This window comes from Eulemur rufifrons, chromosome 18, assembly GCF_041146395.1.
Source record: "Eulemur rufifrons isolate Redbay chromosome 18, OSU_ERuf_1, whole genome shotgun sequence".
In the NCBI taxonomy this organism is placed as follows: domain Eukaryota; kingdom Metazoa; phylum Chordata; class Mammalia; order Primates; family Lemuridae; genus Eulemur; species Eulemur rufifrons.
The window spans coordinates 59050597-59076682 of record NC_091000.1 but is presented as its reverse complement, the minus strand read 5'-3'; the positions used below and the strand labels follow the sequence as shown (position 1 = coordinate 59076682).

Sequence of the window (26086 nt, the reverse complement as noted above, 5' to 3'; positions counted from 1 at the left end):
TGATGACATCGTAGGCCTTTCCTGTCCTCTCTTTGCAGTTGCCTTATAGGGTTGTCTTGGTACCCTCTCTGCCTGAGAATTCATGACACTGGGTTTGTAAATAGCTTTGAACTAAAGGTATAGATTCCATAGCTAGTAGCTTGTGGTCGTCCCTCAGAAAAACCTAAGAAATGCACATAGGAGATGCAGGCTCCATGCTTCATGCTAGTCAGCTGGGTCACAGAATGCCTACCTTCGTGGTTCAGAAGGGCCTGTAGGGTCAGGAGTCTGAGGCCAGTCACCAGTCACGAGAAGGGGCACCGGCCCCAAGCAAAATGTGACGGCAGGAAAAGGCAGCTGTAGGGTGCGACTAGTCACTTAACTCCCCTGGGCTTTCATATCCTCATTTATAAACCCAGAGTGGTAGACTAGGAGGTCTCTAAGGCTTCTCGTGGCCCTAATGTTCTATGCTTCTGTAACTCTTCACCAAGTGCCCTCTGGCTGCCTCCCGGGCATGCGACATCCAGACTGCCTTCCTGCCCTGCTGTCTCCCACCTGCAAATGTCGCTGACGGGGGCTCCCTTCTTCCAGTTCTTGCTCTCTGCCTCCCAATTTGTTCACCAATAGATTAATTCGTACTAAATATTAATGGCTGACTAGGATAATAGGTTGTATCCCAGAGAAATTTACATTTTTACAGATGTCGCTGTCTGGGGTCTCCCTTCTTCCAGGTCTTGCTGTCTGCCTCCCAATTTATCTCTGATAGATTAATTCATACTAAACTATTAATGGCTGACTAGTTCAATGGATTTTTATCCAAGAGAAAGTTGCATTTTTAAAGAAAAACTCTGGGAAGGAGCTAAGATTTCTAAATCCAGAGGAAGGCATTGTCACAGTGCGGGGTTCAGGCCCTGGGGGCAGGAGCGCGTGAGGCCGTCCTGCGGCAGGATGTGGGCATCTTCTGTGCTGCCTCCATACGAGGTCTTGATCCCCACAGCCAGTCAGGGTGGCCAAATCGTGCCCCTGGGACTGTCTCTCGAGGGCCTTAGGTCTACTCTAAACACCCACCATGTGTGCTAGGGAGAGGTGTTGTCACCTTAAGCCTGAATTGGCGGTGACTGTGGTTGCTGCCCTCAGGGCTGGAAAGGAGGGGAGGGTGTGACAGTTTGTCAGACAGTCCCCACCCCATTGCTATGCACAGGTGTTTCCTTCTTTTAAGACCTGACCCATTGAGACAATCGGGGCCACGACTGAATTGCAGGTGTATATCAATACAACAAATAAGTTATCGAAATATAATCTAACAAGTGTGATTTTAAAAGGAGAGAATAAGTCCCCTGGGCAATCTTAACACACCCTATGCCAAAATCAACCTGCAGTTTCCTTTTACTAATGCCACTTAAAATTCAACAGATGAGAATCACAGGCCTTCTTTGACACTAGTTGACTTTCATGATTTTTTTTCAAGTCCTCCAATACTATGCTGGTGTCTATGTTTCCATAGATATCAAGGAATCCTTCCAAGGCCCAGAAAGGAAATGGTCTCCCCAAAGTCATTCAGTTAGCTTAAAAGGAGAGATAAGCCCAAATTCTCTGCCCTTCACACCTCTGTTCCCTTCCCCAGACCCTCTTACCTACGGCTCTTTAACAATCTGATGAGTAAGTCACCCACGCACTAAGCCAAGAACAGTTAGGCTCTGAAATCTACTCTCCTAAGACACTCCTTATAAGACCAAATGCAGGCAATTGTACCCCATGCTCTGGCCTCACATATGTTCTGTGGACTTCTTGGAAGATTCAAAGAATTAATGGAGTCAGGGCTTGTGAAAGGTGAGCATTTTGCAATTCCTCTCAGTGCGGCCAGCCTCAGGGTAGGCGTTGGCCCTGCTCCTTTGGTTCCTGCAGCAGGTAGAGGCCAGTCTTATGTTCTACCCCGCAGCACGCCAGACACAAGGGTCACATCACAGTGAGCCCCTTTCAGTGTCTGGGAGGCTCAAGAGTGAGTGAGCAAACCCCAAGTCTTGTCCAAAGAAAACTTGCCCCCCCACCCCCCAAAACCCACCTTCTTGCCTTGTGGCCACATTTCTCAGCCCAGCATTTCTGCCTGGGGACTCGAAACTCCATGTGACATAAATAAAATAAGATGAAAAGGTCAGCCTGCTCACCAGTAACTTGAAATACTGCAGGGAGTTTGAAAGCATCCCCACATGCCAAAGGGTGGCTGGGGAAGGGGACAGGAGTTCCCTCTTCCCCTTTCCAAACTGAGGTGCTTTGCCTGGAGCTCGCCAAGGTTCAGAGGATGCACCTGTGTACAACACTGTTGGCTGAAATCGAAAGCATCTTAAATATGTCTTTCAGCTCGGAATGAACAAGAGGAGCAAGAAGAGAAAAGAGAGATCAAGAGGAGGCTAACCCGAAAGGTGAGATGGTTCTCCACGCAAGAGCTGCGCAGGAGGGGTGGGCTACGTGCCACTCCTTTGCCCTCTTCTGGCCTCGGTGGCCTCACAGCTGCCTGGCCCGGGGGAGCCACACCTTGGGTGTCAGAAGGCACAGCTCTCTTACTGCACAAAACCTCTCCAGGGGATGGTGGTCAATCCATCGTCATGACTCTCAGTCCCTGTGACTGGTGACGTCCAGTTGTTGCTTGATTTTATGACACCCACCTACCCCTAAACAACTTGATGGCCGTTGCATTATATTTTCAATTACACTAAATATTTTGTTTTAAAATAATTTCGATACAACTATCAAGCAATCAGAAATTCATTATCAAAATCGGTAGTTCAAATATACCCCAGCTATTTGCTGTGCCCTGGGAAAGCGTGGATTTTCCTGGCTTCTCTGATACTGTTCTGTCCCTATTAATTAAGAACTATTAGACTGTATTATGCTAACTCCAATTGGAATTACTGAATTAGGAAAAAGCCAAAAGTACTGATAAATTTAATGAAGATGTTTGAAAAGCACATAGATAAAAGTCGCAAAGCTAGAAATTTTTGTATATTTTTAACCCCCAAAAATGGATGGTTCAGCAATGCAGTGTAGATCCACATGCATCTCATTCTACGTGAGTGGTCTCTTTAATAATAAACTCATAATTCAGGCTATTCTTGGATGATGTTGAAAAGTTTAATTAATTGATGACACACAAGATAAAATACTATCTCCTGTCTGACTAAGTCAAAGTGTTTTTAATCAGCCTCCTACAGTGACCATCTTGAGAGAAAGATACTCAAATCCTGGAGACAGTTAAGAGACCCATTAAAATTAATTTTTAAAAGGTTTGTTAATGGATTTTTCTCCCTAGAAATATTACACAAAGGAAGAAATTCAGAGATCCTGAAATATTATACCAATTATTACAGTGATGATTTGTATTTCTCAACACTTTCTCTCCCTGAGAGCATCCCAAACACCTGGTGACAAGCCAAATGCCAACCCAATTAAAAGGAGTAAGATAAACAAGTACCTAAACGGTCAGGTGACTGGCTGGCCTCACCCTGGTGGGGACCAGGAGAGCTGAGTGACGTCACCAGCCAGTTGCTCTCATCGCAGGCATGTCTGAGCCTTGATATCCTTAAGCCCACCCAGTGTTTGGATTCCGGGTGCATTTCTTCCCGAGACTGGGTAGTGAGAAGGGTGGGGGAGGTGCATTTGCTTGTTCTAATTGTGTCCTTGAAGTGACTGGGATATGAAAAAGACACTGCTGTAGTCCCAGGTACTCAGGAGGGTGAGGTAGGAGGATCTCCTGAGCCCAGGAATTTGAGGTTGCAGTGAGCTATGATGACGCCACTGCTCTCTAGCCTGGGTGACATAGCGAGACTCTTGTCTCTAAAAAAGTATTTTTGTAAATTAAAAAAGGCAAAGAAAAAGACACTGGTAATAACCCCTCATTTCTAATACAGAGAGGTCTAGACATTCAGAAAACTGTTTAAATCAGATTTTCATCAAGTTCTTTAGAGTTGGTTGCAGGAACCCCAAAATTGTCGAAAACGTTATGGTTGCTTGCTAAAAGATAGTCGCAGAAAAATACTTAGACATTTATTTCATTCTTATCTCTTTAAAAAGTTTATATGATTTTGCAAGAAAACCTTGACTGATTGCATCATTTGGCAGTGGGCAAGGGAAGAGGGGTTCTTCCCACACCATTCTCCCTAGGGTGGGTAACACTAGAGAGAGTTACCCCTAGTTTTTCAGGTCCGCAAGATAAGATAATTGCCTCTTTTCCTTGGCCACCTCTCCTTCCTTCTCCCAGGGAAATGGCCTTGGAATTTTAGCACTTGCCTTCCTCTGGGGACTGGCTTGGGGAATTAGAAATAATGAGCTTGAGCAAAGGGATAACTGCTTCTAAGGGAGAGACTGGAAGAACATCTGTTTTCGTTGGCAGAGATGCAGGGAGGAAATCCATATCAATTCCTGGCCCTGGGCAAGTTCTTCTCCTCTGGAGTCTTTATCACACCAAGACCAGATGCCAGGGACCATGGCTGCTTTTCAGTTACTTATCCTCAGCCCAAAGATTTCCTTAATAAAGTTCTATTTCATTTTAATGCACTAGTGAGAAAAATAAAAAATAAAACATAGTAGCTGAGGCTAATAGCAACAGACCAGGCATTTTCTTCAACCAAACTGAGACTAATCTAAAAGTTATAAGCTTTGTCTATTAAAAACATGTCTGTCTCCCCCTTTCTATTAATAAAAAAATGCTAGCAAGTTAAATGGTTGGTTGGGTGATGGATGGATACATGGATGGGAGGAAGGAAGGAAGGAAGGAAATGCACTTGGTTTCAGGTTGTATTAATAGAATTTGGGTCTCAATGAATTTACTCTTTTTCTTAAGTATTGGGTTACATATGATATTGCTGCCATAGACCAATACAAATGCTACTACCCCGTCTTCCAGCCCATCATCTGGAGAACCTGAGCTTGGCTACGGTTCTTAGTTTTTTGGCATCCAAGGAAGGACCTCAGTTTCCAGGCTCCTTAAGGGCTATGGCCAGCCCCGGGCCGAAGGCACATCTTCTAAGCCCCATGAAGTCAGGGGGACAAGCCCTGGCCCATGGAGGAGGGTTCTAGTGGCCATTTGTCAGTGTCCGGGTCCATATACCACCTGAGACCGAAGAGGCAGCAGCCGGTTTTGTCCTCACTCATTCCCTCCCAGCCCTGGGGAGCAGTGCCACCTTGATTTGGAGACTTGGTGTCTACGGCCCCACTGGGGTTCAGGCATGACAAACAGTCCCTGCAGAGCTTACATTTAGTTTTCTGTCCACTCCAGACTCTGCCATAGACAGGCTATTAGTAAAATCCAGTTCATGATTTCCAGGAAAAGAAATTTGAAAGTCAGGGCTTAGCAACCTTTCTGGACATCGTAGCACACTTAGAAAGTAACACTTTTTGTTCAGCACCCTGGGATGAACCCTGCTAGTCTTGAGGAACACAAACTGGAGAGGAGGAATGTGGGAGCCTGTTTATTTGGCATAAATATGGTAACGTTAAATGTTCTTATATATTTTAATTATAGTACAAAATCTCCCTGTACTCACATTTTGGAGAACACACTTTGGAGCCAGGATGACCACCATTTTTGTTTACGGCAACCCCAGCCACACGGCCTGGGAAACCTGTGGTTTCCTGCAACAGGCCTGCACTAGTGCCAGAATGTTCTGCCCTAGGAAAACCAAGGCTGCCCCAGAATAGACTGGAACCATTTAAAGGGGGCGCTACATGCAGTGTAGGCAAGTGGGCTGGTACTGCGGCCCACTAAGCCTCTGATCCCCAGGTCTTCTCACCCTTGGTGGAGAAGGAGCTGCAGGCCTGCGTTGGTCCTGTCCAGGGCCTAACGGTACCCACAACCACTCGGATACCAGCCAGCAATCATCTAATTATGCTCTGCCAGGACGACAGCAAGCTGAGACGTTCTAGCACCAGCCAAGGGTGTCTGGCAGCTGCATGATACAGAGGCAAAACAGCCAGGGTGGATTGGACTCACTTGTGTGTGCTTGTTTTATAGGCCTGACTCTGACTGCACCTTCTATTAATAGAATTAAACCTAGTCTGGGGCTTGGAGGGAAAATCGCTTTTAAATAACATTGATTGAACATGAATTGCCAGCATCCTAAAGAGAGCAGTGGTGTCGCTCCAGAAAAATAAACCTGGTGACAGGGAGAGATAATAGAAATGCCAGCCTTATGTTGGTAACGCACAGAGGCAGGGCGCTCCTGGGTGATTTCAGGGGATGGAAAAATAAATATGAACCCTCCTTCAGCCTGTTTCACCCCTCGTTCCCGCAGTCCTTGACTGCAGAGCCACCCAAAGGGCTGATTTTGAGTCTTCCTTCGCAGACACGTGGCCTCGCCCTGTACTTACTCAGCTCATGTTTGTTGACTGACCTTTGCCTTGAACTTCTTGAGCAACCCATCAGCAGCATCTGCCCTGCCCTCGTAAACCAACACATCCCCATCCCCGCATTCCCTAGAGTGTGCCTGCTGTTTGCACACACACTTTTCTGTGTCTAAAACACACACACAAAACGTATGACAAGCCTGTCTTGCAGAGAGCACAAAATGTGATGTGCAGATGTGGACAAAAATAAGACAAAATCGTTGTCTAAGGTTCCTGTCAAGTGGTTGGAGTAGGACAGACACAGAAAAACCCACAGCGAGCACCTGCAGCCACACAGAAAGACAAGCCTGTGCTAAGACCAAGCCACAGCGATGCGATGAAGAGAGACCTGGGCTGTCTGTCCGCACAGGCCTGGAGGGAGCGGAAGGGAGGACAAAGCTCTCTCAGAGTTCGGGAAAGGTCCCAGTTCCAGGAGTCACACGCTGTGTGATGTGTCAGTCGCCTCTCTGGACCTTATTGTCCGCACCTACAGATTCACTGACAGAGCGGAGCGATCGCAACCCCTCTGTTCACTGGGTCCGTCTCTCTCCCTGCAGCTCAGCCAGCGGCCCACGGTGGAAGAACTTCGGGAAAGGAAGATCCTCATCCGCTTCAGTGACTACGTGGAGGTGGCCGACGCTCAGGACTATGACCGCAGGGCGGACAAGCCGTGGACCCGCCTCACCGCTGCTGACAAAGTAAGTGGGGGGCCCCAGCGAGGGGCGGGGAGCCGCAGGAGGTGGGGGGCCTGGCCTCTCGCGGCAGCAAGTCCTCAGCTCTCAGCCTCGGTCCCCGTGAGGGACAGCTGCCAGCCCGCCGCTGGCAGTGCTGCTGCTCCAGCTCCTTTCCCAGGGGCTCCGGAAATCCGGAAATCCGCAGAGGCGCCGCTGAATCCGAGAAGGCACAGACCGATAATACTGCGCCCTTTACAGGGGGAGGGCGGCAGCGCAGAGGCTGCGCCCAGAGGAGCAGAATCGCCCTGCAACAGGTGCACGCGCTCCGAGGGCACGAGGCCCCAGGCTTATCACAGACCTTCTGTGTGGCGGACACTGTCGTTGGCACCCCACAGGGACTCAAAATCCAAAGAAGACAAAATAGCTGTGTTCGCCTGTCTTGTAACCTAAGGAGAGAAATAGGCAGCAGTCACAGTGATTGTCACAAAGCCTATCTCACCGTACTGGCCCCTCATCAATTTAGAAAGCAGAAAAATAGTAATAATCTGAAGTTGAGTTTGGTTTTTTTGTTTGTTTGTTTTTGGTTTTTGGTTTTTTTTTTTTTTTTCTTTTTGGAGACAGGATCTCACTCTGTTGCCCGGGCTAGAGTGCCATGGCGTCAGCCTAGCGCACAGCAACCTCAAACTCCTGGGCTCAAGCAATCCTCCTGCCTCAGCCTCCCGAGTAGCTGGGACTACAGGCATGCACCACCATGCCCGGCTAATTTTTTCTATATATATTTTTAGCTGTCCAGATAATTTCTTTCTATTTTTAGTAGAGAGGGAGGTCTCGCTCTTGCTCAGGCTGGTCTTGAACTCCTGAACTCAAACAATCCACCCGCCTTGGCCTCCCAAGTGCTAGGATCACAGGCGTGAGCCACCTCGCCCGGCCTGAGTTTGTTTTTTAAGAAATGCAGTGATGCAAATGAGAAATCGTTCTTATCTCTTAGACCGTGTGTGGACATGGACCTCTGTTCAGTGGTCCTTCCTGGTCCCAGCACAGTCACCGTGAGGAACTGGAGGGAAAAGGGCCTTTTTAAAAGTCCAGTCTAGAATAACGATCATGTCCAACGTGTGCATGACAGCAGGAACCATGGGGCACCCCAGGACCTTCTAGAGAGTCCTGCCTTCACCCCGTCCGTTTCAGGAAGCAGTGGTTTCCCCACACACGACACAGCAGGAAGTCATCTGCAGCCCAGACTGGCTGAATCATCACCCAGCCTGGATCGAGGAATTGCAGGAAGCACAAGTGCAGGGACACTGCTGCACTTGGGTGGGCTGAAGTGGCCAGAGGCACGTAGACCTCTCCCAGAAAGGGGCTCTCCCATGGTGGATCAACGGTACACGGAAGACCGTCCCCTCCTCTGTCAACAGCATTCACAGCTTTCCCGTACGGGAATTTGTGGGGAGCGCCCCCAGGAACTGGCACCACGGTGCCCAAGGCAGCCAGACAAAGCCAGCCCCCTGGAAGTGTGTCTTCTAAACATAAAGGGAGGAAGGGGCTGGGCTCTGTTCTCTTTTGTTCATACTCTCACTGCAATGTGTTTGCGAGGATGAGGGTATTAGCAGACGTGCAGGGAAAGCACAAGACGTCTCTACTTGCATCAAGTTCTGTGTAGCTCGTAGGCAGAAAACGTATCCAGTCCCTCAATGGCTGTTGGGGATGGGAGAATAGGAAGTGGCACCCCCCACTCCCCCAAAGCAGATAACCAGGCACTTAAACCCCGGTGAGCCCTCCTTTCCTGGGGAGAGTCCCTCTGATCCTACCTGAACACTTTTCTGTCATCAAACCCCTGGAGCCTTCCTGTTCCCAGCAGAGCAGGTACCCACTACAGGCGGGGCTGTGCACGAGGGCGCGGGCTTGCAGGTTCCGCCCCGAAAGGAAGGAGTGAGGCTGTCTCCGGCCCCAGCAGAGTTGTAAGGATGGATCTCGGAATATGTGCGGTTATTCAAGACGTATCCCAGATGGTGACCTGTCTCACCACAGAGTCAGTAAAGTTGTAAAAGAACAAAGGCAAAGGGAAAGGCGGTGCAGCTGGCCGTCCTCTGGTCCTTTACTTTGGTTGGGGGATTTGATCCACCCCTTCTAGAAGTATCCGTGTGGAGGCATCACTGTGCTGAGCTTAGCCCGTGCACCTAAGGAAGATGACAGGTTGACATTTAAAGGTGTCCTCGGCGGGCCCCCAGGAGTCGGGGTACGTGTGCACACTGTGGGTGCCTCCTCGGATCAGCGCTGAAAAGAGGGAGAAAAAGACACTTTGGGCAGGTCCTGTCATCATTTGCAATTTAGGCTTAGAGAATCTTAGTTCACACGTACAGATCAGGTGATTTTTTTTTTTTCCTCCCAGTGAAAGAATTCATTTTAAACTTGTTTGGCTTATGTTGAAGAAAAAAAAAATATTGTTAGAAATGAAATAAAAAGGGAGCTCTTTTCTGTCTTTCTCTCGTGCATACTTAACGGGATTCTCTTTGTTCCAGGCTGCCATCAGAAAGGAGCTCAATGAATTTAAAAGCACTGAAATGGAAGTTCATGAATTGAGTAGACACTTAACAAGGTTAGTATCAAGCAGGGTTTTTTTTGTTTTTTTGTTTTTTTCCTTTTTCCACCTCAAATTGCAGTATTTACCTCTAAACAAAACTGTCCTGTCTGCTGTGGGTCACAAGTGGTTTGGCGGGTGCCCTGGGGAAGAAGATAAAAGAAAGGTCAACGGGAAGTTGCACTTTAGGTTGCCAAAACTGAAAGCCCGGGCTGAAAGCCACCTTCTGCAAGCCTGGCTGCTAATTCATTTAAAGTAAAGATCTGAAAAGTGCCTTACTATCAATAACCCCAGGATGGGTTTTTATGAAAACTTAAGCCCAGGAGAAAAGATTTTTGCCAAGTTATAACCAGTCAGCAGAGACCAAACCTGGGCAAAATACCAAATCCACATGGAACATCCAAAGTGGGTTCACTTCTGTGATTCCGTGCCAGTCTCCCTGACAGTCCTGTATGATAACAATTTGGGGAAACTGGAGGCACAGAGCGATTATGGGACTTGTTTGAGGTCACATGGCCAGTTAGTGGCAGAGCCAACAACTTAATTCTTATAACTTTCTCCTTTGGTGAACATTTGGAGAAACAGGACTTACTGGGTATTTAGAGCCTGGATTCAGAGATAGAAGACTGGGTTCTCCACCCTGCTGCTGCTGAATCCAGGTTGATGACATAGGCCACCTGGTTTGACCCCCAGGAACTCCAGGTGAAGCTATGCCAAAACCAGAGGTGGCTTTGGGGGAGCCTCTGTGGGGACGTGCCTTTGCTGGGAGGATCACGGCTCCCCGTGGCTGTCAGGAACAGGGACTCCGAGGATGGGCAGGGTGGACTGTTGAATCCCACACCTTTGGCGGCCCCCCAGTCTTGATTTAATCACTTGTCTCCCTAGGTTTCACCGACCTTAACAGTCGAATTCCTCTCGAGTGCTATGCTGTCTTCAAAACATAAATTTATAAGAACCATAAGTGCTGGTATTTATTCACTTCCCCATTACGATGTAAACCTTCTGAACTGCCTTTTTTTTAAAAGAAGAAGAAGAAAAATATAAGGAAACACAATCAGGATTCTGTGTGCGAAAATGCGAAGGTGACCGCTCGGCGATCAGAGCTGCTGGCCCCACTTCTGACACCGAAATGTGTCCCACCCCCGGCAGGGCCGAGGGCACCTGCAGCGGGGCCCTGACTGAAGACCTTCCGGCAGGCAGAGCCGTCCTGGTCCTCTCCGGCCGGCCCGGCAGGCACTGAGAACCTCTTCCTTACAAGTGTCCATCACCTGAGTCCAAAGAAAGCTGAGAGGGTGGGGTTGGCCTGGGGAGACCACGCAAAGGAAGCTTATGGCCTGGTTGGCCTTCTAGACTTGGCCCAGTATCCTGACTCCAGACGTGGCATCTGGTTTGGGGGCCCTTCCCAGCTGCTTCCGGCCTTCCCTCCCTTCTGCCCCCACTCACACGCTGGGCAAAGGGAAGGACTCTTTTCTGGTGGGGGTGGGGGGTCTGGGTGCCTGCTGGTCCTCGGAGCGTGTGTGCTGTAGGCGGAGAAGGCTGGCGCTGCGCACCCAGCCTGCCCCCCAGCCTGAGCTCAGCTTCCTTCCAGGAAGCTCTGGTTTAGAAGGGGAAGGTTGTCAGTCTGCTCAGTTCAAATTCATTCACCCATCTGTGTCCAGAGAACCGCATGTCATGGGTGGTCTGTGCACACAAACGGCCGTTGCTCAGGTACTCCGGGTGTTTTTAAGTCTGAGTGGGAGGACCCTGTTCAGGGCATAAAGGTGGAGATCAGAAACTGCTTAGCTGATTGTCTTCACATTTTCGGTGTGCCCCAGGGCCAGTGAGTGCGTGGCTTGGGAGTCGATGGCTTCTGAGTATAGGACCAATGCATGCAGGCCAGAAACCATTCCTGTAAGTCTAGCTTCCCAGCCACTGAGGGCTTGGTACTCCAGAACCATCGATGGCCTTCTGTTTTCCTTTCTTTGCACCGAAGATTTTCCATGGAGCAGCCCCAGAGTTCAGCATGTGCCAGCACTGGGCCAAAACCGGGCCAACACCGGCCACGCCTGCCCGTGGGGTGCCTCTCCGCTCCCGTTTATCCAGTGGGAATCCCTCCTCTGCTTCATGATGCCAGTGAGGGTGACTGGAGATGTGTCTCCAACTGTCCCGCACACTGTTGGCAGGGCCCCCGAGGGCAGGGTGTGCAGGGACGGGAGGACCCTCTTAAACCCTAACAAGCAGCCTCACGAGGCCCACGGTGGCTTTTGTTTCCTTCCCAACAGAGCTGGCAGGCCCTCGGTCACAGAGCCCTGCCGAGCCTGCTGCAGTGGCTCCATAGCCACCCTGACCTGTCTAGGGGATGGCCCTCTCTCCACCACACATGCCCAGGATTTAGAAAGGTGCCAGCCTTCCCAAAAAGAGTTAACCCGTCCCCACCACGAGCCACGTGGGAGCAAGTTGCTCTCAGATGCACACCCATCAGTGAGGCCGTAGGACGTCCCGCAGGCATTAACAGCTCCCGTGGCCAGCGCTAGCCCAGGAGCCAGGCAGCTCCGGGGGGGACCAAGGGGAGCCCTCTAGGCAGTGCCTGCAGCCCCAGCTTTCCTCTCGCCACCTGGAGCCAGCACGCCTCTGCCCAGCCCGAGGAGGACGCCATCGCTAGATCTTGTTTTTCTTTGTCTAATCTGAATAGTTGCTGCCGTGGGGAGAGGTATCGTTCAGGGAAAATGTGGTCGGGATTTAAGTGTGGCTGTAAACACAGTCTTCCCAAAAGGCTTACTGACGTTTGAATGTGCAAATGGTATGACGAAAGATGCGAGGCTCTTTCGTTGACTTCTCTACAGCAGGCGGGCAGGCACGTGTTCCAGGCGGAGGTGCTGTCCGGCCAGGCTTGGAGTCTGAGCTTCCTCTAGCTGCAGCTGGGTGGGCTTCAGGCGCACGCGGTGCCCGGGCATGACGGTCGGGCCTTGCCCTGGCCAGGAGCGAGTCCAAAGGGAGCTCATTCCGTTGACTGGACTCCTCCTCCGAAGGCCCATGGCTTCTCTGCTGGCCTTGGTTCACGGGCCCTTCAGATTCCCTGGGAATATAAGGCCCAGACGGATCTCCCTGCAGCCAGCCAGCCAGCAGCCCAGGGTTCCTGCCCAGAGCGCGCCGGTGTTGCAATCCACTTTGTGCATGGGAGAAACTGAACACCATTGCCACTGCTCTTCCTGCAGGGCACCCTTTTGCAGAAGTCACTGCTCAGAGTGAGGGGTGCACCTCCCCTGCCACTGAAAGTCTCCCACTTTCGGGATGGGCTCCTTCAAGCCCGCTTTCAGTGGCTTCACACAGGCTCAGCAACCTCAGTGGCCTGTAGGAGGGGACCTCTGTTGTCTTTCTCCTTTCTTAAAACCTTGAGGTCTTTCTAGAGATCTTTCCACATTTTTTTTTTTTTTGCCACATTGTTATGACTGCCGAAGCGATTTGTGTTACTTTCCAAGATGATAATTTGACATTAATTAGGAAAAAAAAAAGTGAGCTAGATGTCTTAAAATGCATCCCTTTTCTGAAAAGGCTGCAGTTTTCAAGTCAGTTTATTTTGTGTATAAATTCTCAGTTGAGCACTTTGTCCTTTGCATTACAGTGAGAGGAAAAACGTGAAATGTCTCACATCAAATGTTTCCTTCTCAAAATTAGACACTACCCCCCACCCTGCGCCCTGTCCCCATCAATGACAGAAGAGACCGCCAGCGGCCTACTTGCTTTTTCAAAATTGCTGATATATTCATCTCTAAAGGCCCTCGAAGCCCTGTAAAACTTTTAAAACTTTAGCCTTTATGTCAGATTAGAGAAACCAAACAATGTGATGGTAAATGTGATTAAAAAAAAAAAAAAAAAACTCCGAGTTTATTTTTCTCCCGCTTACAAACATGTATGTATATTTACCGAATGAAAATCGTGGTGTGTTCCTTTGATGAATGGAATTTCAGGCTCTCCCTGTGCATAGCCAGTGAGCAAAGGTCACCTTAAATGACTTTTTCTCCCCATTTGTCTGTTAACCCCCAGACCGGTTGCATTTCCCAGTCGCCGCCCGGGTGTCTGTACATAGTGTGTCTTTGTATAGGAGTGAGTGTGATGACCGTCGACCCCCTGCTCCCCTGGGTTCTAACTTAACAGATGACGGCTGTATGAGGAAGATGGTGTAAATAGAGAATACAGATGAAACTGGATCTCTGTGGCCTAGGTTTTGTACATACAGAAACTGCATGGTATTTAAATTATTGTTTGTCTTTGATGATGTATGCAGTTTCTTTAAAAACAAACCAAAAAAAAAAAGTCTAAAAAAACTCTTGACTCCTGTGTTTTTTATCAGCCAGCAGCAGGAAACTCCGAAAATATTTAGCTGGGCTGGGGAAGGAGGGCTGGGGAAAAGGGATAGGTCGCCCGTCAGAAGCTGCGTAGTAAGAGTCCGTGCAGATGCAGGACAGCCTCGTGGATCTGCTATCATGGGGGAAGGAAATACTATTGCATACAAATTAACTTTCTGGAAGACTTTTCTATACTAGAACTTTTTTTATTAACATTTTTATAGCAATATCTACAAGGTATTGCCCAACTGTCCTTTAAGAATCTGGGAGTAACGAATACAAAGTGTTTGTTAAATCACTCAGGGCCATCTCCATAGTATCCTCAGATACCAGACAGCCTTGTAGCAGCAATGCCTTGGGGGCCTTTGGGGTGTCACAGCCACTAAGCAAAAGGTACCTTGCTTTTTGAGTATGATTGCTGTCTCCTTTCCCGAGAAGCCCGAGCGAGCGTTTGTCCTAGAAAGCAAAGAGCTTTATTGCATCACCTTCTGGTTACTGATTTGTCTCTTTGAAGATTTGGTGGGGGAACCAGAGGGACTTCATTGCTTGCTGGCTGCATTTCAGGTGGATGAGGTTGCTGGATAACATATCCTCGGTCCAGCAACGTAGGGAGGTGGGAAGCGGAACCCAGCCCAGGGCTGCTACAATCGCACCTTGCACAGGAATCACCTGGGGATCGTGTTAAAGCGCAGATGCTGACTCGGTAGGTCTGGGTGGGGCCCGAGAGCCTGCATTTCCAACGAGCTCCCGGGGCCTGCTCCTGGTCCCAGAACCCCACTTCTAAGTAGCAGGAGTTTTGGAGAACAATCCAAACAGAGCCGCTTTTCCTTTGCCTGGGATCTCTGGGTGCCCCCATGCACTGCCCATTGCTTTGCTGAGGGGCAGCAGCAAAGCTCTTCTCCCCCCACCCGCCCAACCCCAAGGCGTCAGGGTCCTGCAGCATTTGCACCAGGGCGTCTGTCCCAGAGCTCTCACCTGTGGAGCCGGGGGCCACTGGCGCAGCAGTGACTGCAGCAGGAAGGGCAAGAGGTTTACGAAAAGGTTTTCAGGTTCCAGTCCAAGATTTTCTCCCTCTCCTCACTTCCAGAGCTCTCTGACTTTTGGTACGTCTCATCTGCAGATCCTGACTGCAATTTTTTTAGGGCAGTGAAAGGGCTAGAAAGAAAAAGCTTTGGTAGATCCCCCACCGGCTCTGCCAGGCAAGGGTGGAGGAAATTGGCCATTATCCTGCTGAGAGGGGGCCCTTTCCCAAGCAAACAAAGGTTATGGCTCCACATGCTCAGTAGGAAAAGGCGGCCTGGGGTGTCTGTCCATCCCTCACATTTGTTTACACCCTCCTGTGACATAGAAGTGGCACCTCTGCCACTATACCTAACTGGGCAATCTTGGCCACGTCACTATTTCTCTAGGCCTCTGTTTTCTCATCTGAAAAGCAGGGGCATCAAATTAGAGGCTTTCTAACATCCTTTAGAACATCAGCTGCCTGTGATTTAGGGATATCAGAATTTTTAAAACACTAAACTTAGTCCTTAGCAAAGAGTAAGCTTCAAGCAAATCCTGCTGGGACCAGTCTCTCGGACAACTGTTTGGATTCCTCTCCTTTGGGTCACCTGGGTCCACAGGTCGTAGCATCTCACGTGTGTGGCTTCCGATGACTCCCTGCCTGTGGCTGTAGCTCCGATCTGTCCTAGATTTCCTAACGTCACAAAGCAGTGTGGCATGGACGTTAAGGGCCTGGCACTGAGCCCAGATGGCTGGGGCTCAAATTCTGACCCCACCCCTTCCTAGCTGTGTAAGTTGGGGCAAGTTGCTTAATCTCACTGTGTCCCACTCAGCTTTCTCATCTGTAAAATGGGGACAACGGGGCCTATTTTCTAGGGCTGTTATGAAAGTATATTGATAGTTAGGCCTTGCCAGAGGGTAGCCCCTTTGCTGACATCTCCGCCTCACATTCCGTAGCCCCAGACTGTTGTTTTCGTAGGTTCAAGGTCGCCCCACATTCTAATCCTGCCCTTCCTCTCTTACTCCTCCTTCAATGAATGGTTTTACCTAGAAGTCACCCTCTCTGTTCTACTTCCAGCTGATTATGAACATTTGCCAGTTAGTTCTGGAAGCCATTCCACCCTACTCAGCCTAGCTGCTCTGTGATCAAGGCCCTCAGCTCCTGCCTGGGTGATGACAGTCACGGCCTCAGCCGCCCAATCCTGCGGCTGGTGTCGTCTCTCCAAACCCAGAGTGCTCACCCCACTCTCTGCTTGGCGCCTGCAGCGGACCCCACTCTGCAGTGTGGCATCCATGGTGACAGCGTGGCCCTTGCTTACTTCCCCGGCTTCACTCCCCATCCCCCGCTACATCCTAGTGCTCAGGGGTCCCTGAGCAGGCCCTTCTGATGTGTGTGGTCCGGGAGCCCTGCGAGGGGCGCCGTTGATGTGGCCACGCAGTGGTGACCCCCGCAGGGACAACCAGGGTCTAGCAAGGGGCTTTGGGCATTGAGCCTCCGTCCTTCCCTGAGGGGAGTCCACGAGCGACCTCAGGTGACCTTGGAGCCCCCGTGAGCCACAGCACTCATGCACAGGGGAAGAAGTACGAGCGAATAGTTGTCTCCTCTGGCACCTGACAAGTGGCACCCCTGATTTCTAACTCCGGCTGCCTGGGCACTTGATTCCTGTTGCTAGCACCACTAGCAGCCCCCATGTATTCATTAAACGCTTACTGTATGCCAGGCACCGTGCTATGCCATCTTCATGCACTGTTGTACTTAACTCTTACAACACTTTGGTTACTGATGAGGAAACTCAAGCCCGCAAGCCACAACTCGGGTGAAGACCTGCAGATGGTAGGCGGCAAAGGGGCTTCCAACCCAGGTCTGTCTGTCTCCGAAGCAGTGCTCCGAACCTCCCTGCTAGACTGATGCATGCATTGCTTTGGCTCTACTTTCTTGCATCCCTACTTTTTTGGGGTCCATCAATTATCCCAGTTGCCTGTCTGTCATCTTCCAACCCCGAGGACCACAGACCAGGGAAGAGGTCCCACTGTCCCCGAGCCTCCGGGCTCCCAGAAACTCCCTCTTCCCCTCCTGTGCACGACCCGTCTGTGGTTAGGCAGAGGCTCCCACCCGTGGGGACCTCCCACAGACAGTTGACAGTCAGCCAATATTCATGACTTCCTGCAAGGGAAGTAATGTCGAACGGGGCAATTACGCAGCATGGGTCTTACCTAGAGCTGTTGCAGAGGCAGGAAGAGAACAGCAGAGAACAATCAGACACTTCATTGTGTGTGAGCGCCCAGACCCTTTCCTGGAAGCTATTTTCTGGGAAAAAGGAGTTTTGCTCTTAATCAAAGAATGTTCTTCATAGTTCATAATAGGAAGCCATCCTCATCCACTGTTTCCAGGGGGCAGCACCCCAGATTAAGGCAAAGGGCCCTTGTTAAGTGAACTAGTGAATCTGTTTGCAGGAGACAGGAACAGTAAACCACAAAAGCAGAACTGACTAATTCTTCTTCCAGATGCATCTAGCAAGAGGCATCTACACTGAGCTGGAATTCCGGACCCCACTCCTCGTCCTCATCCATGACTCAGACTTTGAGTCTCATGCGATCTCTGAGGCACAGTGTTTCCTGCATGGTGATATCGTTGCTATGGTCCCTTTAATAAAAAAAACAGGAGACAGAAATTGCAGAAGGGAGGGAGGAAAATGCTATCTGTTCCTTAATCACCGGCCTGGAGAGGCCACTGACACCTTGCCCAGTGGGGGTCTCTGGGGCCCATGAGAGGCTGTGTCTTTATGAGGCCTGTGACTTCAGAGCACCCACCCAGAAGAGGGCAAGCCAGCCTCCTCAGCTGCACAGGTAAAACCACTTTGCACGTCAGTTGAACTTATAAAGTCCCCCTCATGGACAAGATTAGGGTAGAGGCTTTGGTGTCACTCAGCAACCCCACAGCCAGTCCCCGCATCCCGGAGGGCCCGCCAGCCCTGCCGACTGGGCCAGCGCCTGAGTGAGAGCACGGCCGGGGCTTCTGACCTCGGCACCTGCACCTCCCAGGGGCCCTCGGCCGCCTCACAAAGCCCCAGTGTGCGGGCTCTACAGGGCCCTGGGGTTCAAGCAGCAAGAATGCCATCTGGCAATAGGCTGGCCTTGCGCAACTGTGTGCTGCCTTGTTGGGTTGGTGGGGACCCTCTCCCAAGCCACCATTAAGATGCGAGCTGTCACCTCGGCTAGCCCGCTGGTGCCCTCAGCCCATTACTTGCAACAAGAGCCCCTTGTGCCGTTGAACTGTCCTGGGTTTTCCTCAATCCTTTCTCACTGACCTGGTGATGACAGGCCCAAAGCAGGACAAAACCCTTCTTTCTTGCAAGAGAAGTACACGCAATGACACACTCACTTTTAGGCTCACAGGGTGAGTGCTGAGGAAGGGAACTTGGGGCTGGGACATGGAGAAGAGTCACCAGTTTGCAGACCCTTTTGTCTGGTTGCCTTCCCCTCCCCCCCGCCATAGGGACATATTCCTTTTCCATTTAAAAATTTAGTTACAATGTTTTTTGTTTTTTTTTTTTAGAAACAGGGTCTCTCTCTCTGTCACCCAGGCTAGAGTGCAGTGGTACAATCATAGCTCACTGCAACCTCCAATTCCTGGGCTCAGCGATCCTCCTGCTTCAGCCTCCCAAAGTGCTGGATTACAGGCATGAGCCACCGCACCAGGCCCTACAATTATCTTTTAAAAATAGGAAGACCAGGCTGGGCATGGTGGCTCACACCTGTAATCCTAGCACTCTGGGAGGCCGAGACAGGTGGATTGCTCGAGGTCAGGAGTTTGAGACAAGCCTGAGCAAGAGCGAGACCCCGTCTCTACTAAAAATAGAAAGAAATTATCTGGCCAACTAAAAATATATGTAGAAAAAATTAGCCAGGTGTGGTGGCGCATGCCTGTAGTCCCAGCTACTCGGGAGGCTGAAGCAATAGGATCGCTTGAGCCCAGGAGTTTGAGGTTGCTGTGAGCTAGGCTGACACCACAGCACTTTAGCCCAGGCAACAGAACGAGATTCTGTATCAAAAAAAAAAAAAAAATAGGAAGACCAGAAAGAACACGCAGGGTTGTTTGCCTGTTACAGGACAACACATGGACAAGAACACTTGCTGTGCGTAACATGCACCCAGACATTTACATTTATTTGAATCATATCCAATTTGAAAACTTGGGGACAGGCCACAGTAAGGAAACACAGCCATGTTTCAGACCATCCCCCAGCCAGGCAGCAAACAGACACCCACTGGGCCAGACAGCGAGCGGCTCCTACCGAGCCTTACTATTTCAAGGTCTCTGGCCGCCACTGTCTGTGCCGGGAGGTAAGCACGTGTCTCCATAGTTGCAGTCCACTGTAGAGACAAGGTTTTTGCCTGCAGGAACCAGCTGGCTACGCGTGAGTGAGACTGTGCAGGTGCCGAGCACAACCAATTGGGGCGGAGAGGAGGGGAAGGACAGAGGACGATGGCTTTGGGTTTGCAGGGTGGGTGAGAGAAATCAGAAGCAAAACGGGTCTCTGATTTGGACAGGAGAGGTGTGGATGGTTCTGCTGTGGTTTCAAACACCTTGCTATAGGCTCCAGCCACTAAGATAAAGCAAATATTCCTTATTGATCACTCGGTACATTCCACCTTCCACCGGCTCAGAGCAAGCAGCTGGGGTAGAGACAGTTGGATTTCAACACTCAGGCCCTGCAGGGAGTTGAGATGTCACCTGGCCTACCTCCCAGGCCTTAGCGCTGAGCTCAGGAGCTCCTGGAGGGAGACACTGAGGCAGGTTGAAAGGTTCTTGTGCTGCCGCGCCTTGCTCCAAACAAAACCATGTTCATAGAACATTAATGCTAAAAGGGGCACCTCCTGGTCTCAGTGGAGGCAACAGTACTCCGCTGCCCTCGGCACACCAAGGTGGGCACCGCTGAAGAAAGCACTGGAAGGCATGTGGCTGCCAGTGTACAAGCTTCACCGAGTGCGTCCCCTCCCTGCTTCATCAGCACTGGCCGCTGCTTGGCAGCCTCACGCCATCATCCTGAGAAACCCCCAACACCAGTGGGATGAGTTTGCACTCGGGCACCATGCCGGCCACTTTCATCCCTCGTCCCCATTTACAGGTGAAGGGACTGAGGCCTCAAAAGAACACAATCTCACAGCTAGGAAATGGCAGAGCTGAGCCAAGAATGCGGGGCTTCTGACCCCAATCCAGTTCCCTCGCCCCTATGACACCAATCCCACAAAGGGTGGTCAGAGGATGACAGTTTTGGACACAGATTTCACCTGTGGCTGCCCTGCTGAACTGCATCTGCTCTGGGGGTGGTGTCAGTATTGGGTTCGGCAGCTTTCACATAATCAGAAATTCAAACACGGTGGCTAACACAAATTGGGATTTTTTTTTTTTTTTTTTTAATGTAAAGGAAGTCTGGAGTTAAGTAGGAAAGAGCTTGTGTGGTGGGTATGTGACACCATCAATCTGTCACAGCTCTGTTTTTCTGCTCCACCATCCTTATCATGTAGCTTCCATCCTTGATGTTGCCTCATGTTCCAAGATTGCTGCTGAAGTTCCTGCCATTATGTTTGTATTCCAGGCAAGAAAAAGAAAGATTACCTGCCAGCTGAGCAAATTCTCTTTAAAAACATTTTCTGGAAGTCTCACTTAATGACTTTGACTTCCATCACATTGGTCATCCCTTTCAAAAAGAGACCGTAGGGAATAAAGTTATATTAACACACACATACCTCAAATAAAACTGGGTTCCAGTTGGCAAGGAAGAAGGAGAGGATGGATGACGAGTAGGGGACCATACAGTGGTCGGTGAGCTGCACAGACCTGTTATTGGTAACGAGCTGGTTTTCGATAAGGCTATAGTGAAACCACTTCCTAGCAGGGGGCGAGAACAATTTGTAGAGAACATCCACATCTCAGTACTGAGACATGTGAGGTCTGATGAAGTGTTTTATAAATTTTTAGCTATATCTTAGAAATGAGGTCAGATGAATACTTTAAAATTGAGAAAACGCACAGGCAGGTGGCATTCTCTGTGGCTTCTTTCTTTCTTTTGCTATCAGGGTGAAACCGCACATGAGGTGAAATCTACATAGCCCAGGCCTTGGCTACTCCGTCTGTGGTCCCTGAGGACCGGCGGCCTGGGCATCACCAGGGAGCGTGTGAGAAGTACAGAACCCAGGCCCTGCCCAGCCCGCAGAGAGAACCTGCAGCTTCCCAGGACCCCAGGGATGCCTGCCCGGATACAATGCCTCACAGAGCCTGCCACGGGCCTCCACTGCCCTAAAATCCTCCTCAGGACGCAGTCTGCTCTAGGAGTTTTATTCTTCAGTGAGGCTATGTCACAGTGCCACTCTCTTAGGAGAATGCACATTAAAACACTTGTTGAATAATAACACCTCATTTTTACTGTGTTCCATTCTGTGCCAGGTGGTGGCCTAAGGAATGTATTGTCTTCCTGTGCTTTAATCCTCCTAGCAACCCTGGGAGGCGGGCACTGTCACTCTCGTCGCCCCCCCTTGGACACTGTGCCAAGTTGCCCAGCCACAAAGCAATCGGTCCAGGCAGACGCTACCTCTCTGAAATGTTGTGCCCAGACCAAGGGATGTTAAGGCTCAGGGAAAGACAGGGCCAGTGTTTCCGGGTGAGGGAGCAGCGTGGTGAAACACGCTCTGGCCGGGCAGCTGGGAGGTCTGGGCTCTGCAGCCTGCTCGGCGACTCTGACCTTGCATAACCCACCTGCCCACCCGGAACCTCTCTTATCTGTGCACTGGGTGAGCTGCAAGCTGCCCTCCCGCTCGGGCATTCCTCAGGTGTAGGCATGCCTTCCACAGGATCTGGAAATCAGTCGGCCGCAGCAGCCGCCTACCTAATCGGCTTGATTCAGGCTCCCGCCACTGCCACCCAGCCTGACCAGGGCCCAGCCTGGTCTAGAGACCCAGATGTTGGACCCCCTGGGGGGACCACATACCCTCAGAGCAATCAGAGGCAAATAAACACAGCTGCTGCCAGCCAAGCCCCCCACTTGGCCCAGGTGGCGGGAAGGAGCTGGGCAGAGCTGACTTCCCGTGGACTTTTGGAATGAATTAGACTTGGTGTGAATGTTCACAAAGGAAACACCTGGCTGTGAGAGGCAGTTTGCCAAAGCTGCCAGTGGGAGATTCCCCACTGCCTACCCCTATCTGAGAGGGCTGGCTGTCACCTACAGGCTGCCTGGCAGAAACCAGAAAGCTGTGGTGCAGGAAACGCCACTGAGATGTCGTGGAGACAGAGGGCTACTTGTTGTCCCCTGCCACCTCTGCAGGGCACATATCCGGCCAACACATCTGCTAAGTGGAGTGGAGAGCTTTTGAGCGTGTCTTTCCAGTTCACGGTGGACCCTCTAACAATGCCCCTCGCTGGCCACAGCCTACCCTGCCACAGACACAGGAGGCTCCTGGCAGCCAAGTGTCAGCTGTGTGACTCCTCTGCCACCTGGGCTATGATGGTTCATCCCCGGGCAGCACCAGGCCCACCCTGGACCCATCCTGCCCACGGATTTAGGAATCAGGGCCAAGAGACTCTGTCTCCAGAGGCTGGACCTGTAACATATAAGTTTAGTATCTTAGGGTAAGGCGTCTTCTACCAGAGCAACCCAGACTGCAGGGAGAGAGAAGAACACAGCCCACACACTGAGTAGATCAAAGATAAGAGGACGAGAGGGTCCAGGGTGTCCTCAGTCCCATCCCAGACTCCAACTCTTCCCTCTTCTCAGCCCCACTCCTGAACCCTATAATAAAGTCTCCTTTAAGCAAGCTAGCTCCAGAACAGCTCTGTACTTGTCACCAGAGGAGTCTTAATCAGTGCTGAGCCCGGCATTCACATGTTCAACAAATATTCACGGAAAGCCCACGTGGGTTAGATGTGGTGGAAAGAAAAAAAGAGTAAGTCATGGTCTCTATCCTCAAGGAGCTCACATAAATCTGGGACATAAACAGGTCATTCAAACCAATGTTTTTATTATAGTCTTGATGTTTGACTTCCCCCCAAATTTGTACGTTGAAATCCTAACCCCGAAGGTGATAGATTAGGAGGTGGGGCCTTCGGGAGGAGAGTAGATCATGAGGGTGTGGCCCTGGTGAATGGGATTAGGGGTTGATAAGGGTCTGAAGAGACCAGGGTTCGTCCCTGCCACCAGGACACAGCGAGAAGGCACCATGTTTGAACTGGAGAGCGGACCCTGTCCAGACACTAAGTCTGCCGGTGCCTCGGGTGGGCTAACGGGAACAAGACGCAGTCCCTGGCCTCTCGAAGCCAGCATCTTAGAGGGAAAGCACAGGGAAAGTTTAATAAAAGTTCAAGACAACCAAACAGGAGACTTTGGGACAATTATTGCTCAACGAGTGGAGCCGGAAACGTTACAGCAGCTCACAGGAAGGAAAATGCACTGTCAGTGGGGAAGCTAGCACTGTCAGAGCAGGCAGGAGCATGGCGCGGGCTCGGACAGAGGCACTGCCACCCACTCTCTTGCAAACGATGCTATTAGAAATATTCAGCATCCCACAGAATTCATGCTTCTTTAAAAGCGCTCTCACAGTAAACTGGCCCGATGCTCGCCAGCATGGATGGGAGTGAGCGGTGTGACGGAATCGCTGTTTGAAGATGGGGAAACTGAGACACGGACTGATGGGCTTGGGTCAGAGCGCTCGTGAGTGGGGCAGAGGCTCGTGCCCCCAGCCCTTCCCCATCCAAGGCTCTTTCTGTCACACCTTCCATCAATAAGGGAAGGGGACGAGGAACCGCACATTTCAGAGTAATTCTCACCTCCCCTGGAGCTTCCGCGCCAACTCAGGTCACCTGTGCCCTTGCACGGCCGCTCAGGTGCTGAGAGATTCTCCTAAAGACTTCGAGAAGAAAACGTGTCCTTGTTTAATATCTGTGTTCCCTGCGTGACCATAAGCTCTGAGAGGGCAGATGCCGTATGTCTCATTCAGCCCTTAGGCTCCGTACCTGGCCCACAAGTAAGAGTGCATTCATGTATGTTTCATGATTTAATGAAAACAAAAGAATAAATGAACCAAGTAGATCAGAGGGCAGTGGGGACGGAGGCTCCTGAGGTTTGGAAGTGAATCGTCCAAAGCTTCGCCCGTTCCTTGCTGCCTCCCTCACAAGTCCTCTCGGGGGAGAAAGAGACGGACGCTGAAATTACCAGCAGGTACCAGGCTGCTCCTTGTTATGACTCCAGGGAAAGGATGATGGAGAAGACCAGGAAGGGACTACACGGGCCAGAGGCTGGCGTGAGCTCTGGCAGCCCCCAGCACGTGTGGTGTAAGTTCTCAGCAAACTACAAAGCAATACCTAAATACTAGGTAAGATTTTGAGGTCTGAACACTAAGTGCTTGCGAGGATATTCTATTTGGAGTTCTATTCAGTCAAGACAAGCATCTTGAAGGATCCTTCCACATCCTTCTCTTATCACCTTCTCCAGCTTCACCTGTGGTTGCCCTGGAATGAAAGCAGCTCCCAGGAGTAAGGTGGGGGAACCGCCACCTCATCTAGCAACTGACCTCTTACTTTTCAAGCTCTTCAAGGCAAGATGAGGCTGAAAGAGGGACCCAGATGGAAAGGGCGAGCTGGGCAGGAAAGCAGTCAGGTCAGCACCCCAGCGTGGTCCTCCGGGAAAATGACTGCCGCCCTCTGTTCTCCCTCCCCTCTTCTCCACCCCTCCCTCTCCCTGCTACTCAAACTGGCGCCAACTCTGGATAAGCAACAGCTGACCTAGGCAGCCAAGAGCCACAAGCAGTTTCATTTGGCACAGTCTCCAGGAGAAACGGCTCTTTGTTTCAACCACCAGAGGGAACGCCACCAACTCCGGATACAGAAATTCCCACAGTCCTCTCCCTCTCGGTCAAGGGCAGAGGAGAGTGCCCTTTGGCCTTCCAAACCCCAGACACCCAACTGAAGACAGAAGCCAAATGCAGACCAGATGCCACCTCTGCCCACACCCCCACTTCCCGCCCCGTGAGGCCCCCGAAAGGCTTCGGTGGCTGGAGAACTCGGGCACCGAGAGCTCGGGCAGCTGCTGTCTCCTGGGACACTTGAGCAAGAGACCAGTCTTCGGATCTGATCTGGTCCTGGGCGTCTAAGCTCTGCGTTTACCCTCCTCATCCCAACTGACTTCCCTCCAGCTTCTTCACTTTCAGAGAGAAAGAAAAAAAAACCTTGAGTCACAGTGGGGAGGTGATGACCACGTGACAGAGGACTTTAGCAATTCAAGACAGGGCAGGTGCGTCTGACACGCAGAGCCACAGAGCAAGGAGGCCTTCAGAGCTCTTTCGTCATGTGCCTCGAGAGTTGCCCCATGATTTTCAGGCAAACTTTCCATTAACAAAGAAAAGCGCTTCATTCTTATGAACGCTGACCCCATTTCCTGAAACGGCCTTGACACACACAAGCCTGTGTACGTACAGTCTGTCAATCCCACGTCATCGGGCAAAAGCCACCCCTTCAACGCACGCACACGCACACACACATACGTGCACACACGCACACCACACAGACACAGCCACACACACACACACACACACACCACAGACACAGACACACACTCCAACTTCCTTGGCCCTACTATCTGCTAGTCAAGAGGATTCAGAGCTTCTATCTGTGTTTAAGAAGAATCTCTAGAAGGGAAAGAGTAGAAACTAAATTTAATCATGTTAAATTCCAGTTTTCCAAGGGAAAGGGAGATCCCCCATTTTAGCCACAACAGTTTTGTGACAGGAACCCTGGGTTTTAACACAGAAAATTCTGCAGTATCCTGATGAAATGTTTTGAAGCAAGGGAATACGGCAGTATTCTGATATGAAACTGGACCCTCTATCACCGTCCTCACAGTGGGCCTTAAAAAATCCTTCTGCTGATTAATTTTCTAACAAGGAAAACTCTTGATGGTATCAGATTGGCTTAGTCAAAGCCCCACCCCACACCCTAGAGCCAGAAAGGTTGTACCAAACTGGGTTGGACAGAACATACTTGCAGAAAATTTATTTTTGGATCCCTCAGCAGTACAGTAACAGTCTTCCATTTGAGAGCGGCTGGCCCCAGCCAAAATGGTGAAGTAAGACGAACTTCACTCCCGAAGCCTCACTCCTTGTCG

The 26086-nt window shown here is 50.6% G+C and overlaps 1 protein-coding gene across 9 annotated transcripts in view; it reads left to right on the top strand.

The window, feature by feature from the left end:
* Positions 1-11024, top strand: part of PHACTR1 (phosphatase and actin regulator 1) — a 502791-nt gene extending 491767 nt beyond the window's left edge. For all 9 annotated transcript variants that reach the window (XM_069493048.1, XM_069493047.1, XM_069493046.1 and 6 more), the window contains 4 exons: positions 2338-2399; positions 6915-7055; positions 9548-9624; positions 10492-11024. In XM_069493048.1, the coding sequence (XP_069349149.1) occupies positions 2338-2399; positions 6915-7055; positions 9548-9624; positions 10492-10507 (296 nt within the window). In that variant the 3' untranslated portion in view covers positions 10508-11024. The remainder of the gene's footprint in view (positions 1-2337; positions 2400-6914; positions 7056-9547; positions 9625-10491) is intronic.
* Positions 11025-26086: the final 15062 nt, after the last annotated feature.